The sequence below is a fragment of the Molossus molossus genome, unplaced genomic scaffold, assembly GCF_014108415.1.
Source record: "Molossus molossus isolate mMolMol1 unplaced genomic scaffold, mMolMol1.p scaffold_m16_p_12, whole genome shotgun sequence".
Taxonomy (NCBI): Eukaryota; Metazoa; Chordata; class Mammalia; order Chiroptera; family Molossidae; genus Molossus; species Molossus molossus.
The window spans coordinates 90,452,061-90,469,317 of record NW_023425347.1 but is presented as its reverse complement, the minus strand read 5'-3'; the positions used below and the strand labels follow the sequence as shown (position 1 = coordinate 90,469,317).

The following is a 17,257-nucleotide window of genomic DNA, read 5'->3' as shown; positions in this document are numbered from 1 at the left end:
GTTTCATAGCATTTTAATAATACCATGATTTAATATATCTGCATATTATTTATGACCTCATGATAATTAACTTTTACCTGTGACATGAGTTTTTAGGAATCAGACTTGTCTCCTGCAATAATAACAGTCTCTTACATTTGAAAAGGTAAAGCCAATCAGCTGAATCCATCCTGTAAGCAACAGTTCTACACAAGAGCCAACTACTCGAGAGATTTAATTCACCAAACATAACTGGATAACCTAATCCCCAAAGATCCTTCTAGTAAAAATAGAAATCTAGTTAGCAATAAGCTTAGATTCTGGATAAATACCCTCCCCTTCAAAATCTAGTTCAAACTTTAATAATTTGGGCCACAGAATAACCAAAGAATGTGTAACAAAACAAAACACTGCCCATCTATTAAGCAAATGAGGTGTAATAAACAAGATAAATATAGAAAGGTTACCTAGCCAAATGAATATAAAATGAAATGGATGAGAAAGCCTGATGACATGTAATATCTGCGATAAATGCCGAACTCTATGATAGTAGTAAATCTCCTAATGGAATATAATCCAGTGATTAATTCACATAAAATCTGTAATAAGTTAAATATACACAAGCTTTAGAAGTACATGGGCAGCCTGGCCAGTGTGGCTCAGTGGAATGAGCATCATCCCATGGACTGAGAGTTTGAGCCCAGGTTGCAGATTTGATCCCCAGCAGGGGGTGTACAGGAGGCAGTCGATCCATGTTTCTCTCCCACATCGATGATTCTATCTCTCTCTCCTGTCCTCTCTCTCTGAAAAATCAATAAAAACATATTTTAAAAAATACATGGGGCCCTGGCCGGTTTGGCTCAGCGGTTAGAGTGTCAGCCTGTGGATCGGAGGGTCCGGGTTCGGTTCCCGCTAGGGGCATGTACCTTGGTTGCAGTTTGTCCCGGCACAGATTGGGGTCGTGTGGGTGGCAACCAGTCAGTCGATGTGTCTCTCACAGAGATGAATGTGGTAATGAGCCGAGGTGAGAAAAGTAAACATTTCCATACACTGCATGCAGGGACTCCCAAGCCCTCTTCTCTCCACTACCCCAGAACAGTGACAGCTGTGCCGGCATTTTCCAGAGAGGAGACAGGAAGATGCCTATGGAGACATCCGAGCAGCCCAAGAGCAGATACTGACAAGGGGATTCCCTAGTGAACAGCAGCCAGGGTGTCCTAACAGTGAAGCCCTCCCAGAGGCACCCGGCCTCCAGAGCATCTCACATAATAAACGAGATGGGACCTGCACCAGGCAGGCCCGTGTGAGATGTCAGTGAACACTGAGGACAAAGACCTTACAGGCTGCCAGACATGGAATGCAAAAACTGACCTCGGAATGATGGACAAATGGCACGATGAAAGACAGAGCAAGCCCTTCGAATGTTTGAAGAAACGTAATTTCAGAAGTCACGTACCGAGGCAAAACTCTCTATTAAATGTGGTAACCTTGAGCAAATGACTCTCATTCATCTCTCTATGCCTCAATTTCCTCACTCATCAGTACCCTGGATGACAGTAATGCTGACCGCGGCACTGCCGTCTAAATGGTCAATACCTACATACTCGGGAACTACCAGCATATGTGTGTTAACATTCAGTAAATGCCCACTATCATCTTTCTTCCAATGCTTGTACTTTAGTTTCACCACTACCACCACCACACATTCCAGAGAGAAATTTTAATATAAACCTAGTGCATAAAGTGGGTTTCTAAGGTCCAATGTCCTGTACCTGAAAACCTTGACCTCAAAAACACGGTATGCCAGCCAACAGGTGATGTCCACGAAAACAGTAGCTGAGAACTACCCTTTGAAACACGAGACAAGGAAGGACAGCAACAAAAGGCCAACAAGTTGCAGATCACGCTAGAGCTCGAGAAAACAGCTCGAGCGCAATCCCTGCTGCGGAGTGCAGCAAAGTCCTGAAATCACAGTCAGCTCTGCCATGTGCTCAGTCAACACTGTGACACTGAAATGACAAGATGAGACCAGAGGTGGGAAGACAGAGCAAAAAAGTCAGTGAGCTAAGGAACAATCTGTACTGACAATCTGAGTCCTGGCACTTTCAACCAGCGGGACAGACTAAGCATTCCTCAACTCCCAAAACGAAGGCACTCGTCCCGTGTCCACATCTATGCTGTGAAGGTAAATAAGAGTTGACAGGACGCATTATGAGAAAAACTAACCTACTTTTGGCCATTCACTCCCCCTCCTTCCACTTACTTCTTCAATCTGTCTACCACTCAGGAGGCCACGTCCTCTCTCACATTCGTGCTCCTGTTGTGCACCACTAGTGTGGGGGGGACAAACCGGGTGGCAGGTGATGTGACGGAAGGACAGATGGGCTTGGGATCCAGAGGACTGAATGCACATCCCAGGATGACCTCCCTCCCTAGTTGTTTGGTCAGTACATGAGAATGCCACGTAGCTAGTAAGCTAAAGTGCAATCAGACAATATCCAGGAAGATCAGCATGCAAGGACCACTCAAGTGACAATTATTATCACCAGTGTCATCAAGGACACTTGATATGAAAGCATTAGTGTGTGTGAGGGTGTGAGACATCGTGTATTGGTTCATAATGAACCAATGAAGTAAGAATTAAAATTCGGATGTCCTGGCTGGTTTGGCTCAGCGGTTAGAGCATCGGCCTTCGGACCAGAGAGTCCTGAGTTTGGTTCCCGCTAGGTGCATGTACCAAAAAAACCCAAAACAAAACAAAAAAAACAAAAACAAGAACTAAAATTCAGGACTAATTAGGACCAACAAGCATTCTGAGATTTGGCAATACATTAGCACATGCCCTGGCTGTGTGGCTCGGTTGGGCATTGTCCCATGCATGGAAAGGTTGCTGGTGCAATTCCTGGGTCAAGGCACATGCCTGAGTTTCAGGCCCAATCCCCGGTAGGGGGCATGCAGGAGGCAGCCACTTGATGTTTCTCTCTTTCCCTCTCCCTAAAAATCAATAAAAACATATTTAAAAGAAAGAGTCACACCGATGAGCATCGACCCATGCACCCAGAGGTCACTGGTTCAATTCCCGGTCAGGACACATGCCCGGGCTGTGGGCCTGATTCTTTGATTGGGGGGGGGGGGGGGGGAGGGCATGCAGGAGGCAGCCAATTGATGTTCTCTCTCATTGAAGTTTCTATCTCTCTCTCCCTCTTACTTCCTCTCTCTCTAAAATCAATAAAGGGGAAAATTTTTTCTAATAAATAAATAATAAAAGAAAAAGAAATGCAGACATGGGTTAGTAGTATTAACCACTGACATCTCAACTTCTCTGGGTCCAATTTTTCCCAGGACAGAGTTCTTAAGGGGGTGGGGAACTTACACAGTAGTAGGTGGCTTTGAGAAGCAGAGACCTGCTTGACTTTCACAGTGCTAACAGAATGGATCATCATGTCTCATATATAATGAATCCCTTGCAGAAAATTACCCATTAGAAGTGAGCACTCACTGAGACCAACAAATAAGAAATACTTAAACAAATAAATAGGATTGATAAGTATTTGGAGATTATTATAATGACTGCATAGAACACAGTAGCTAGTCAATAAATATCTAATAAACTAAAGAAAAAATACTCCTAATAAAAATAATAATATAAACACTGTTCTCAAAATGTTCAAACTGGACAATCATGGGAAAAACATGAAAATGTATTTCTTCCCTTCAACCCAGAGAGCCCTTCAAGGTGAAAAGTGACAAAAAGTCTCTTCTTCACTAAATATGGGGGGAAGCCTTTTTTTAATTTTTTTTTTTTTTTGCAAGGAGTGAAGAAGTAAAGGTGTGAGAGGCACTGGCATAAAGTCAGGCAGCAGAAACTAACAGTTCAGAAGGGAAGGGTATGAGCACAAACAGAAACAAGTACAGTTTAAAGGCCACGGCTGTCCTATTAGAACCCAATCCCTAAGAGAAAGCACAAAATAGTTAACAAAATGTTTAGATATGCTGAAGTCTGACTAACAGCGGAAGATTTATGCCTCTGGCTTACCATGTGGACACAGAATGTCTTCATTAAAATTTAATTCCTCCTCTTCTTCTTTTCTTTCTTCCTTTGATTCATCTAATCAAAAGAAACCCAGATAGTAACTGCTCCGGCTGTTGTCTTTAAAGTTCAAAGTAGCAGAGATAATACTCTGCACAGTTTTGAACAAAGAAAACTTTGAAACATTCTAAAAATGAGACCAAAGTGATTCCTACACAGTTCTGCCAAGAAATGTTACATTTCTTTTCCTTAAAAGGAAAGAAGAATACCTGAATGGCAGTTTTACTTTTTAAAGATTTAGGTTATGCCAAAAAAAAAGGGGGCCTTTTTTTCCAAATGAAAAATAATTTACATATCCTGCCATTAATTCTAGTCAAGGTATTCAGAACACTGTGTCATAAACCAAGTTAATCATCCACATGTCATGTCATTCTCGCCTACCTATTATTTTAGAGGTTGAACAGAAAGCTTTAAAGGCTAATAAAATAAAAATTTAACCTTTAATGTCAAACACATATAATAAGAACTTTGCTTTTCCTGTTAACATTTCTCTTCCAGTATCTACTTTTCTTACTTGCCCACACTGTATCATCGTCAATCTGTACTTGTGTAAACTGGGAACATGATCAGATAAAAGAAGTCTGAAGTATCAGGAGATTAGAAGTTATCTTATCCATGGCTTTTCCAGGTTAAGTACACAGTACATTTTAATACACTGGTGTGGCTCAGTGGTTGAGCATCAAACCATTTACCAAGATGTCTGTTTATGGGTATAAGTCTCTGATCCAGCCATTGCTAGAAATTTTATTTAAACTCTTCACATTCAAATGTGTTAAAAATCATAGCTTAAAACTAATACAGGCTTTGGTATTTTTATTTTCTCAAAAAGGTAGTGATAGGAGAGACCCACACCAAATAAAGTTAAATGATATATATAACATGCTCGAAAGCAGAAAATGCAAAGTATTTCAGTAAAATGGTTAAGAATATTAAAATGACAAAAATATATGTATGTAAGTACTAATATTTGGAGATAAGAAACTTAAGGGAAATGATTGCTTATGGATTTCTAATTATACCTCTGAATTAATAAACTGATCAAATGTCTAGTTTCCATTTTAAATCTAAAAATAGTTCCTATGCCTTAATTTCCCTTGATATCTTACAAAACACTGCTTATAAAATTTACTGGTTTCCTTACACTAACTTAATTTTTTCTTGAAAGCACAGCTTCAAAAAGCTCAGAAAGCTCAGCTGGTGTGGCTCAGTGGACTGAGTGTTGTCCCATGGACTGAGAGGTCTTGGTTCGATTCCCCGCCAGGGCACATGCCGGGGGTTTAGGGCTCAAACACCAATAGGGTTGTGCAGGAGGCAGCCAATGGATGTTCGTTCCTCTCTCACATCGATGTTCTAGCTCTCTCTCCCTTCCACACTCTCTTAAAAAAAAAAAATCAATTAAAAAAAAAAAGAATTCCTTACATGAGTTGCTGAACCTTTGACTCTTGCTCAATTTCAACAGCTTCAAAATATTTTTATTTGTGGCCTGGCCAGTTTAGCTTAGCAGACAGAGCATCGGCCTGGGGACCAAAGGGTCTCGGGTGCAATTCCCAGTCAAGGGCACGTACCAAGGTTGCAGGTTCGATCCCAGGGTCAGGCAGGAGGCAACTAACTGATGTCTCTCTCATATCGATGTTTCTCTCTCCCTCTCCTTCCCTCTCTCCCTTCAACTCTATCTAAAAAAAAAAAAAAAAAAAAAAAAAAAAAAATCAATGGAAAAACTTGGGGTGAGAATTAAAACAAAAACATTTTTTGTTTGTTATGAGAAAACTTTTAGAGCTTTGGATTTAATAAAAACTTGTCTTTAAAATTACACAGATGCGCCCAGCCGGCACGGCTCAGTGGTTGAGCATCAACCCATGCCACCAAGAGGTCACTGGTTTGATTCCCAGTCAGGGCACATGCCCAAGTTGTGGGCCAGATCCCCAGTGGGGGGCACGCAGGAGGCGGCCAACTGATGTTCTCTCTCATTAATGTTTCTCTCTCTCTCTCTCCCTCTCCCTTCCTCTCTCTCTCTCTAATATCAATAAAGAAAAAAGGATTTTTTAATTACACAGATGGGAATTAAAACTATTTTGCTAAAAAAAAATGTTTACAAGTTTGTGGTGTAATTCCCAACCATCTACACACAGGTTTTACACAGTACCTTTATTCAAGGTGTTGCCGTTCATCTTTCCATTGCTTTGGTCTGCATCACCATCTTGCTCATCTAGTTGTTCAAGAGCCAGCTGGCGCCAGCTCCGCAAAGATGATTTTCCCACCCAAAATCCATCACTGCTGAGGAACAGAGAGAAAGTGAAATCATGCAAGTCATGTTTCCTAGCATCCTCCTCCCTTCTTTCCTCATAGAGGCCACAACTAAAATGTATCTCACACATGCAAAACCTGCCCTGGCGGGTTTGGCTCAGCGGTTAGAGTGTCAGCCCGAGGTCCGGAGACCCGGGTTCGGTTCTCACTGGGGGCATGTACCTCAGTTGCAGTTTGTCCCCAGCCCTGGTTGGGGTTGTGTGGGTGGCAACCACTCAATGTGTCTTGCTCTCATTGATGTATCTCACTCTCTCTCCCTCCCTCTCTGTCTGAAGATGAATGCAAAAATGTCCTTTGGTGAGGATAAAAAACAAAACATGCAAAACCTGCTGTTATGAACACAATTTCTTTCACCTACTTCTTCATTTTGGCCATTTTTACTCTTCCCTACTGAACTGCAGGTATTTCATATTTTGTTTCCATTCTAAATCTTGCCCTGCTTCTCCTAATCCTCATTTATATTCATGCCAACCTTCCCAATCAACTGGCTGCTTTCTTCCCCTTGATTACTATCCACAGTTACATACAGCTGTGCCCGTTAAGTACACAAAGAGACACTCACATCTGTACATCCCTATCTATACATAAACACACATTTAGGGGACTCAGTAGGCTATTTGTGGAATGACCAAAAATGAACTAGATTAATCTTTGTGTGGGAAATACACAACTTAAATCAAACCCAGACATAATAAATGTCATGTGATTCTACTGGATTCCAAGTCCAGAGGTACACTATGAAGTGGTGCTTTGACATACCCTAAAGGACCCTGGATTTTTTTTTTTTAATTGAATGTATTGGGCTGGATGTTTCTGACAAGGATGCTCCACTAGACACCATCTGTTAACACACTTAATGCAGCCTCTCTAAAGCAGACACCCCCAGGCTGGGAAGGATGACTTTCCAACACAAGCTTTCTATAATTCCACATCAGAACACAGGCTTACACCCTGCCTTGGTATGATCAGGCTTCAGATCCAGATCTCTGCCTTCTATCGCTCTAATAAATGAATATAGTCACAAAGGCTGTGTGACCCAGCTTTCTTTATCATTGTCACACTGGCAACAATGCAAATTTTCATCTGGCTCTGCCATCCACATCATCAACCTTCTGTCTTCAAAAAAAAATCAAACTCCTACCCTGGTTGGTGTGGCTCAGCTGGTTGGGCATCCTGTGCACGAAAGGTCACCAGTCTGTTTCCCTGGTTAGGGCACATGCCTGAATTGCAGGCTTGATCTCTGCCAGTAAGGGGCATGCAGGAACCAGCCAACTGATGGATGTTTCTCTCCCCCCACCCCCCACCTTCCTCTCTCTCTAAAAGTCAATAAAAAATATTTTCAAAAAATCCAACTCCCACCGGCCAGTATGGCTCAGTGGTTGAGCATCGACCCACGCACCAAATAGTCACCGGTTTGATTCCCAATCAAGGCACATGCCCAGGTTGTGGGCCCAATCCCCAGTGGAGGCATAAAGGAGGGGGCCAATCAATTTTCTCTCTTATTGATGTTTCTATCTCTCTTTCTAAAAATCAATAAAGAAAAAAAAATGTTTTTGTAATCCAACTGCCTATTAACTAAAAATAATCAGCTACTTGGTTATTGCTTCTTAAATTTTTTTTTAGTTTCTCATAAACAATATACACTGTGGAACATACCCCTTTACTGTTGCTTTTAGCAGATTATTAACAGTTTTATAATCTTCATTTAGTTGGTTCTTCAGACGTAATACACGACAACGTTCTACTACACATTCCTTACACAGGGCTTTCACTAGAGGCGAGAGAGAATGAAAGAAAATATAATTCATTCATATACAGATTACCTGTTAGGAAAATGTTTTCAGCACTTCACAAAAGAATTCTAAACCAAAAATCACAAATTCTGACAACACAGCAAATTGGTATATATCCTTAATTATTTTGTAATGTAAATATCAAGACAGTAACATTGTTTTAAGAGATAAAATGTCACCTGGTCAGTGTGGCTCAGTGCTTGAGCATCAACCCATGTACCAAGAGGTTGCCGGTTGGGTCCCGGTCAGAGCACATGCCCAGGTTGTGGGCCCGATCCCCAGTAGGAGGCATGCAGGAGGCAACCAATCCATGTTCTCCCTCATTGATGCTTCTATCTCTCCCTTCCTCTCTCTCTTAAATCAATAAAGAAAAGAAAATATTTTTTAAAGGGGGGGATAAAATGTTACCTATACCATGAAATTCAATATTTTACAGGGTTTAGATGCAAATTTCAGAAGACAGTAATCAAATAACTGAAGAAAGGAGTCAACATATCTGACAACCATAAATGTAATATTAATTGTTTAAGAGCTTCAAGTGAACACTTCAAAGCACAGAACACGAAAGGGGAAAGAAAAAGCAAGGGCCCGCTTTTCAACACACCATTCCAGGAATCATGAAATTTGATTCTTTGAAAGATCATCTCACAGCAGTTTATTGACTGTGAATCAAAAACATAAATTTAGAAAGCACAACTCCAGATGTATACCAAGAGATGGCCCAAATCATGTAGTTAAACGCCAATTTTGATGCAGTAAGTGGTACACGATCAGAAAATAGCATTTAATTTAGGGATAAGGGGTGGTAGTGGTAGTCACATAATTTCATTTATTAGATTCATCTATAGATTGGGGGTTGGGAACTGTGTTGCCAGTTGCCAATTAAAAAGAAAACTGTTGCCTGGCTGGTGTGGCTCAGTGGCTGAACATCGACCCATGCACCAAGAGGTCACTGGTTTAATTCCTGGTCAGGGCACATGCCCAAGTTGTGGGCCTAATACCCAGTGGGGGGCATGCAGGAGGTGGCCAACTGAAGTTTTCTCATCGATGTTTCTCTCTCTCTCTCCCTCTCCTTTCCTCTCTCTAAGTCAACAAACGAAAGAAAAAAAACTGTTATGAGGAGAAGTAACCAGAACCAAATAGATTATGGATACTGTGGGGTTACACACAGCTCTATATTCAGGGTAGAATCACATAGATTCCATTGATAAGTTAAATAACAATCGACAGATCTCTCATTGTTGGAAGTCACTATAATAGGGAGGCATAAGATTTATAATCAACCAGACTAGAGTTCCAGACCAGGGTTCAATTACTTTGAAAAAAACTTTTTTTATTTTTTAAGAGACAGAGAGAGAAACATTGATTTATTGTTGCATTTATTTATGCATTGACCAGTTGTCTCTTGTATGTGCCCTGACCAGAGATCAAACCTGCAACCTTGGTATATCAGGATGATGCTCCAACTGAGCTACCTGGCCAGGGCTCAAGAACCTTTAAGAGTAAGGTATAAAGCAACAAAATACTACCAAATGATTTTCTCAAAAGTATCCTATTTTGTCTGCTTTGAGAAAGAAAAAACAAGAACAACAAATCTCAGTGAGCAGTGTCAGTTTTATTCCTAACATTATAAGTACACCATGTATAATGCTGCTTAACTTCTACTTTATTTAGCAAATCCTTTTTGCAGTGTAGGGAACATCTGATCTGGTCTAGCATTGTTTGGGTCCAGTGATCATTAAGACCATATGATGAGGACTTACAGCATTGTTGTTGTTTTTTTAAGTAGAGAAGACATCAGAAATTACCAGTTAGTCTTGGTCCTCCTCCATATCTACTGTAGAAAATGTCAGCTGCATATTCAGATATTCTCTTCATAATTGATATTTTATCAGGATGCAGCTTATCATGAGAACACAGGCAGGCGTGGTTATCAATAGGCTTGGTAGGGGTCGACTCATCCAACCACTTCTGCAGCCACTCAAGAGAGACAAATTCATAGGGCTCTGAGGAAGAAAGCAAGGGAAAGAGCCTATGTATTTTTACAGCTTTTTGACTAAGTGATACACTCATTTTCCTCAAAAGACAATGCAAACTCTGTCCCAAGTTAGCAAGCAGAATCAGAAGAATCATGGTTGAGGGAAAATGTTTGATGAGTATGACACAGACTCCAGCTAACTACCCCTCCTCTGAGTTCAGGGCGCTGTGTAAGATGCTGTGCGTGCAGGGACGAGTCTGCACAGTGCCCTAGGAGATCGGCTGGTATTATTAACCACATTCTACAAAAGAGTATCCACAGAGAGAAGTGTCTTGCTTGATATCACGGCAGAGCTTTGATCAGGACACCGTGATTGTTGACAACAAGCCACGCTCCGCACTGGCTTGCAAATCACATCACCTCATCCCCTGCTGTATTTATTCCATAAATGATTTTCATAAACCCTTTTCATCAATACATAATATACATCTGAAAATTAAAAGAAGCCTGACTGAGTTCTAGGTTAGAAATTAACCTCATCACTAGGATTGCACTTTTTACAAGCCTGCTTCAACCACTGAACTTTTCTTCATCCAAGATGATACGGGTATGTCGATGAGAAGATATTTGATTTCCCCACCCCAATCCATGTCGTGATAGATTCATTACATTATGTGTTTCCAGAAAACAAGTGATTTTAAAGAAATTCCAGGATGAAATACATGAGAATTAAATTATCAATTTTGAAGCTGCAAAAATTAAGACAAAACCAAAAGCCTCAACATGAGTTTTAATTTGGGAAAACAGGGTCCCTGAGTTCCCTAAAAGCCAAAATTAAAGATAAAGGGCCAGCTTTGATTACTTACAAAGATCTCCAGTGAGTCCCAGCATAAAACATAGAAGAAAACATACAGAGGTTGAATTTATGTATTTGTATTATGTACTGCTTCTGATGAGATCTGAGGGACAGACAATTCAACTCAAAGCCCATTTGACCCATTTTATTACTTCTCTGAGATACAAATCTAGGAAACTCACTCCCATCTTAAGTTAGCAGAAAACATTTCAATGGTAACAAAAACAAAACTTGGAGTTATGGGAGCCCTTCTTTGTGCCGGAACTGCACACTGTCAACCAAGCCTTCCGACCGAGCGGCTCGGAGGCAGGAGAGCACATGACTGCACGCTGAGACCAAGGTCTAATCCAAGTTCTGCCACCAAGAAGCCGAACTTGAGCAAGTCACTTAAACTCTCTATGCTTCAGGTCTTTAATTTGTAAAATGAAGGTAATAATACCTGCCTTCTACCTACCTCACAGGGATGTTGTTGAATGTAAAAGATAAGATATGTGAAGCATTTTGAGCTTTTTGGAAGAAAAGAGATATAGAAAAGTTAATTACACATTCACATAATAAATAAAAGAGGAGACCTTAAGATTCAGTCTAGGAAACATGGCTGTGGCATTTCACAATATATAATGATATGGTTCATTAAATTTAAAATACCTCTCCATTTTATTTGCCACTTATCGAGTTTCATCTGGCAGGGATAGAGTACACTGGGTATCTTAAAGCAAAATCAAAGTCTTAGCATATCTAACTTCTTCCCCAATATATAGTGACACTGATGAAAGTTTTTAGTAATCTGAAGGCAATCGAAGCAGGGAAAACAGGGTTGTGACACAGACAACATTCAAGAATAATTCACAGGTGTTCTTGTTTCCCCCTCAGCTTGGGGGTGGGGGGTGTAGAGGACAATACCTGCTATTGCTAACTGCAAAAACAAGCCCTACACATCTTGACCCTTACAAGAAATCTAGGGAAACTCTGAGAGCAGAAAGCACTCCTTGCCAGGGGGTATCTGCTAGATTCAAAGCCCAGGGTGACTAGAACCCTGGCTTGTGCAGTAACACGGGATTCAAAGGCAGCTAGTTCAAGACAACATTTTCCAATCCCCAGCTAGAGTCCCACAGAAAACTTCTGAGTGAAGCTTACTGGTTTGGTTTTGGAGTAGTTTAATAGGAATTCAATGTACTATATGAAGATTAGAAACATCATGTGTGGTTTTATAGTATGAGGAGGAAGGAAGAGAACAGAAATTGGGTCTATAGTTCTGATGTAATTCCAGACTCAGCCAGGTGTCCAGATTTCGGGTGCCAGTTTCCAATGTGCTGGAAAAGCCATGGAAGGAAGTGACTGTGGTCACAGAGCTCTTTCTTTCTCTCCATTTTCAATCTCCACCACTGTAAAAGTTGTATCAATCTCTGCCCAGAGCTTCCCTGAGAATCAAGGTCTAGCATGCGTCTCGATAGCTAAGGCAGGGTCTGCTGTGGAGAGCTTTTACACCACACAGCTTTCTGTACCAGAGAGAGACTCCTGGCAGGTTCCCAAAGATGTTCTCTGCTTCGGTGATTCGTGAACAACCTAAGCATCGCCTTCCAACGGCAGGGATAAACCAACTTACCAAACAGCAATGAGCACTCTCCAATTATCAATTTGGAGATAAACTGTATAAAATCTCAGCATTTGACAAAACCAGCAAAGCAACTGCTTGAATATTTACCAAAGGGAAATGTACATTTTGGTTCAAAGTTATTTATAATTTTTTAATGCCTGGATTTTGAACACAAAGAATCTTCTTTGGGAAAGTTATAAAGTCTAGAAAGATCGAGTCATCAAAAATATTTAAATTATTTTATCTACTGATAATTTAAGATTATTTAGAGATAATTTATTTCAATCTAAATAAAAAGGGCCAAAGGGGTTCATGTTCCCTGTGACACTTATATTTTAGGATAAGTGACTCTTCTTTAAATATCTTTACAAACAAAGATTTAGAAAATGCAAGACAGAATACTTTGAGTGGCAATACAACACCATGATCATTAGCTTTGGGATTCTACATTTTAGGACAACATGGACTTTCAACTATGTTAGCTTACTTCAAAAACTTAAGAAAATACTGTAAGGCTCATAACTGGTATAAGTGTTGATAACAGCTATTTTCTAAGCACAGCTCTCATAGAATGAAAACAGCCAAGAGAAGCACAAGGACACGTTAACCTGCCACATAACACCTTTGGACCGTGCAGTTTCAAGAGTGGTTCCAAAGAGTATTTTACTTTAGAGTCAGTAAATCCCTTTCTCCTGTCCAGTGAATAATAGAAGCTGAATAAAGTTCAAAACACAGATTTCCAGGTCCCAACTCCAATGAATGAATTTAGAACTTTGAATCATATGTTCATTTCCAAATCATTTCCAGTAAAATTAACGTCCGTCTAACTCTTTCGGATAATCCCAACCCTTGGGACAGAGTGAGTAAAAGGTCACAAAGAAAGCTAAGAATCAAATTAAGATGTTATTTAGAAAGAATTTTTAAGAGGTATTCCTCCAGATTTAGCAATTAATAGTCATCTTTTGTATAAGTTACAGCACTAACAGAAAATTAAGATTATCAAAAAGACAAAAACCACAAGTACAATGATGCTTGAGCATTTATTTTCTAAAATTAGAATTAAATTGCCTCTCTCCTTTAAGTGGAAATTGGGTAGGGGGCAATTCATGTCTATGAAATGACAAAGACAACATCATCATTTACAAATGGCATACCAGCCTTCAGGGGTGAAGTTCCCTTTGTGAGGCACAAAGGGGAACTTGCAGTGACATATACAGCAAGGGATGAGCTGGCTACGTGGGACAATTCTTAAGAAATTAAAGGTCAGCAGAATGCTTTCCTATTCTTAGCATAATATTTGATATTAAATTTCAAAATAATCTAATAGTATCCTAAAAAATAATACTCATATGAAAGAATGCCTGTTAATACTGTGAGGGTACAAAATATACAAGGAAACAGAATCGGTGAGCTGCCTCCATAGTAACCCAATCAGATTTTTCTTTAAGAGCAAGTTAATCTCTCACAAAATAGAAATATCTATTATGAGTGATATAGGCAGAGTGCTGACCTAAACCTTATAATTTATTAAGAGCTTCCCATTTTCAAAAGTACATGAAATGCTACACATCAAGTTATTGCTGGTTTACAGAGCAATGTCATAGTGCATAAGCTGCCATTAGTGGGTTATAAGACAGGAAAGGGAAAAGTTAGTTCATACACATTTGTGAACATAAAAGAAACAAGGCACTCAATGGCAACAGTGTGGTCCCAGAATATCTTACAGACCAGCTCCAGCAGGTAACCTTTGGTACAGCTCCTTCACCTCTTCGTGCTTTGCTTTGCCTTTATCCACACTTTGCTTACGCATCTCAGCCATTTCAATGCACCACTCCTCAAACTTGGAATTATCCCGATCTACCAGCTCTTGAAGAAAGGCTATTCAAAGCAGCAAGAAAAAAAATTACTTTATCCTATTTTCAGACATAGAACCAAGCATGGGGTCTCTAAATTATGACAAATACTGACTAAGATCATGGTGGTAGCTTCCTACTATGGTCTCCTTTCCTGTTAGACATCCCCAACCTGAAGGCAAAAGTAAAACTAAAGACAGACACTAGAGTGTGACTTTCCACTTGGTTGTCCACGACATATCAGTCAACCGGAACCATCAAATGCCTCAGAAACACAATTGCAAAATACATGGTGCTGCCCTGGCCAGTGTGGCTCAGTTGGTTGGGTGTCATCTACTGCACTGAAAGGTCACTAGTTTAATTCCCAGTCAGGGCACATGCCTAGGTTGTGGGACTGATCCCAGTAGGGGATGTGCAGGAGGCAGCCAATGAATGTTTCGCTATCACATCGATGTTTCTCTCTCTCCCTCTCCCTTCCTCCCGAAAAAAAAATCAGTTTAAAAAGTCTTAATGTTCATAGCAGCACTATTTACAATCGCTAAGATCTGGAAAAAGCCCAAGTGTCCAGCAATAGATGAGTGGATAAAAAAGCTGTGGAACATATATACAATGGAATACTATGCAGCTGTAAGAAAGAAAAATCCCTTATCCTTTGAGAAGACACGGAGGGACCTGGAGAGCATTATCCTAAGTGAAACAAGCCCATCAGAGAAAGACAAATATCACATGATCTCACTTATTTGTGGAACATAATGAACAAAACAAGCTGATGAGAACAAAACAAACCCAGAGACCTAGAAGTAGGGTACAGCCCTGGTCAGTTTGGCTCAGTGGTTGGAGCACTGGCCTGCAGTCCACAGAGACCTGGGTTTGGTTCCCGCTAAGGGCACATATCTATCTCGGTTGCAGTTTGTCCCCGGCCCTGGTTGGGTTGTGCGGGAGGCAGCCACTCGATGTGTCCCTTTCATGTCTCTCTCTCTCTTCCTCTCTCTCCTTCCCACTCTATCTGAACAAAAATGGAAAAATGTCCTCGGGTGAGGTTAAAACAAAACAAAAAAATAAGTAGGGTACAGGCTGAGAAACCTCAGAAGAGGGGGATGGGGTGGGAGGGAAAGATAAACCACAGAACTTAAATGCATGTATGTGTAACCACAAACAGACAACAATGCTGGGGGGGGGGGGGGTTGGGAGGAGGGTGTCAATGAGGGGAAAAGGAGAAACATCTGTAACAAACAAACAAAGTCTTTAAAAAAATACATGGTGTTACAGAGCACAGAAGAGTATCAGGTAAAAACGGCAACTAAAGAGTGCCTCAGGCCAGTAGCAACTCTTCCTTTTTTAAAATCTAGAAAATTTAGAGATCACTGGCTTAAATCCACAAACACTGTACAAACTGAACAAAATAAAACCAAACTGCACTTTAAATATGTCTTGATTACCTATTAGATTTTTTAAAAAATTGCTTTTGCTTTTCTTGGTGGTGGTGGGGTGGGAGGTTTCGGTAGAATAGTTCTGTTAAAGGCTACTTTATTTTCTTTTATTAATTTGTTATAAATGTATCTCCTTTTTCCATTGACCCCCCCCCCCCAATCCCGTCCCTGCACCCATCCCCAGCATCAATGTCTATGTCCATGGTTATGAATACCTACATATAAGTTCTGTTTTATCTCTTCCCTCCCCTCCTCCCTAAGCCCCCTTTTGAGGTTTGTCAGTCTGTACCCTACTACTATGTCTCTGAGTCTATTTTGTTCATCAGTTTGTTTCATTATATTCCACAACTAAGTGAGATCATGTAATATTTGTCTTTCTCTGATGGGCTTGTTTCACTCAGGATAATTCTCTCCAGGTCCCTCTCCATGTTGTCTCAAAGGACAAGAGATCTTTCTTTCTTACAGCTGCATAGTATTCCATTGCGTATATGTACCACAGCTTTTTTATTCACTCATCTACTGACGGACACTTGGAATGTTTCCAGATCTTAGCGATTGTAAACAGTGCTGCTATGAACATAGGGGTACATATATTGTTTCTGATTGGTGTTTCAGGCTTCTTAGGATATATTCCTAGAAGTGGGATCACTGGGTCAAATGGCAGTTCAATTTTTAACAAGGTCCTTTATTTGAAAAACTCAGTACTTTAAAGCCAATTTGTGACAATATCTACTTTCACCAATATCTGCCATATGCACTCACCCTATATTTACAGCAATTAAAAGCAATCTGTTCTTGTCATTGGCCTTTGAACATGGCATTCTAAAATATTTGCCTTACACAATCTTGGAAAATTGCTTACCTGGTACCTGAACTGTTGTATTGGGTTTTTCTTGAGTTTGAAGTCTATAAACCAACATGTATGCATTTCGAGAGCAGTGAGTTCCTTTGCCACACTTGGGTTTACGTGTCTGGGACTTAGAAGGTTCTGCTGAGGTAGGGAAATCAAAAAACAACTAAATTAGAATGCCTAGTTTGTTCATTATTTTACGGGGGTGGAGGGTACATAAAAACAATTCCTACCATATACGTTCAAGAAACTTTAACATGGATCTAAACCATTGAAAGGCAACACAAATTTAGCAGACTCTATGTTTGAAACTTTTAAAAAGTTTCCTCCCCTTCCCCCCTTGCCTGCCCTACTCCCTGTTTTTAAAATGGTAAGTACTGCCCGACCGGTGTGTCTCAATGGTTGAGTGTCAATGCATGCACCAAGAGGTCGCAGGTTCGATTCTCACTCAGGGCACATGCCCAGGTTGTGGGCCAAATCCCCAGTGGGAGGGCATGCAATAGGTGGCCAATCACTATTCTCTCTCA

At 40.5% G+C, this 17,257-nt stretch overlaps 1 protein-coding gene across 6 annotated transcripts in view; it reads right to left on the bottom strand.

The window, feature by feature from the left end:
• Positions 1-17,257, bottom strand: part of USP48 (ubiquitin specific peptidase 48) — an 84,931-nt gene that overhangs the window by 25,319 nt on the left and 42,355 nt on the right. For 3 of the 6 annotated variants that reach the window (XR_004958855.1, XM_036255292.1, XM_036255296.1), the window contains 6 exons: positions 16,743-16,871; positions 14,326-14,475; positions 9,975-10,172; positions 8,030-8,144; positions 6,213-6,343; positions 4,016-4,087 (listed from right to left, as the gene is read on the bottom strand). Coding sequence is in view for 5 of the 6 variants with exons in the window: in XM_036255292.1 (XP_036111185.1) it covers positions 4,016-4,087; positions 6,213-6,343; positions 8,030-8,144; positions 9,975-10,172; positions 14,326-14,475; positions 16,743-16,871 (795 nt within the window). In the remaining variant the exon portion in view is untranslated. The remainder of the gene's footprint in view (positions 1-4,015; positions 4,088-6,212; positions 6,344-8,029; positions 8,145-9,974; positions 10,173-14,325; positions 14,476-16,742; positions 16,872-17,257) is intronic. The other 3 variants (XM_036255293.1, XM_036255294.1, XM_036255295.1) reach the window with 3 other exon arrangements.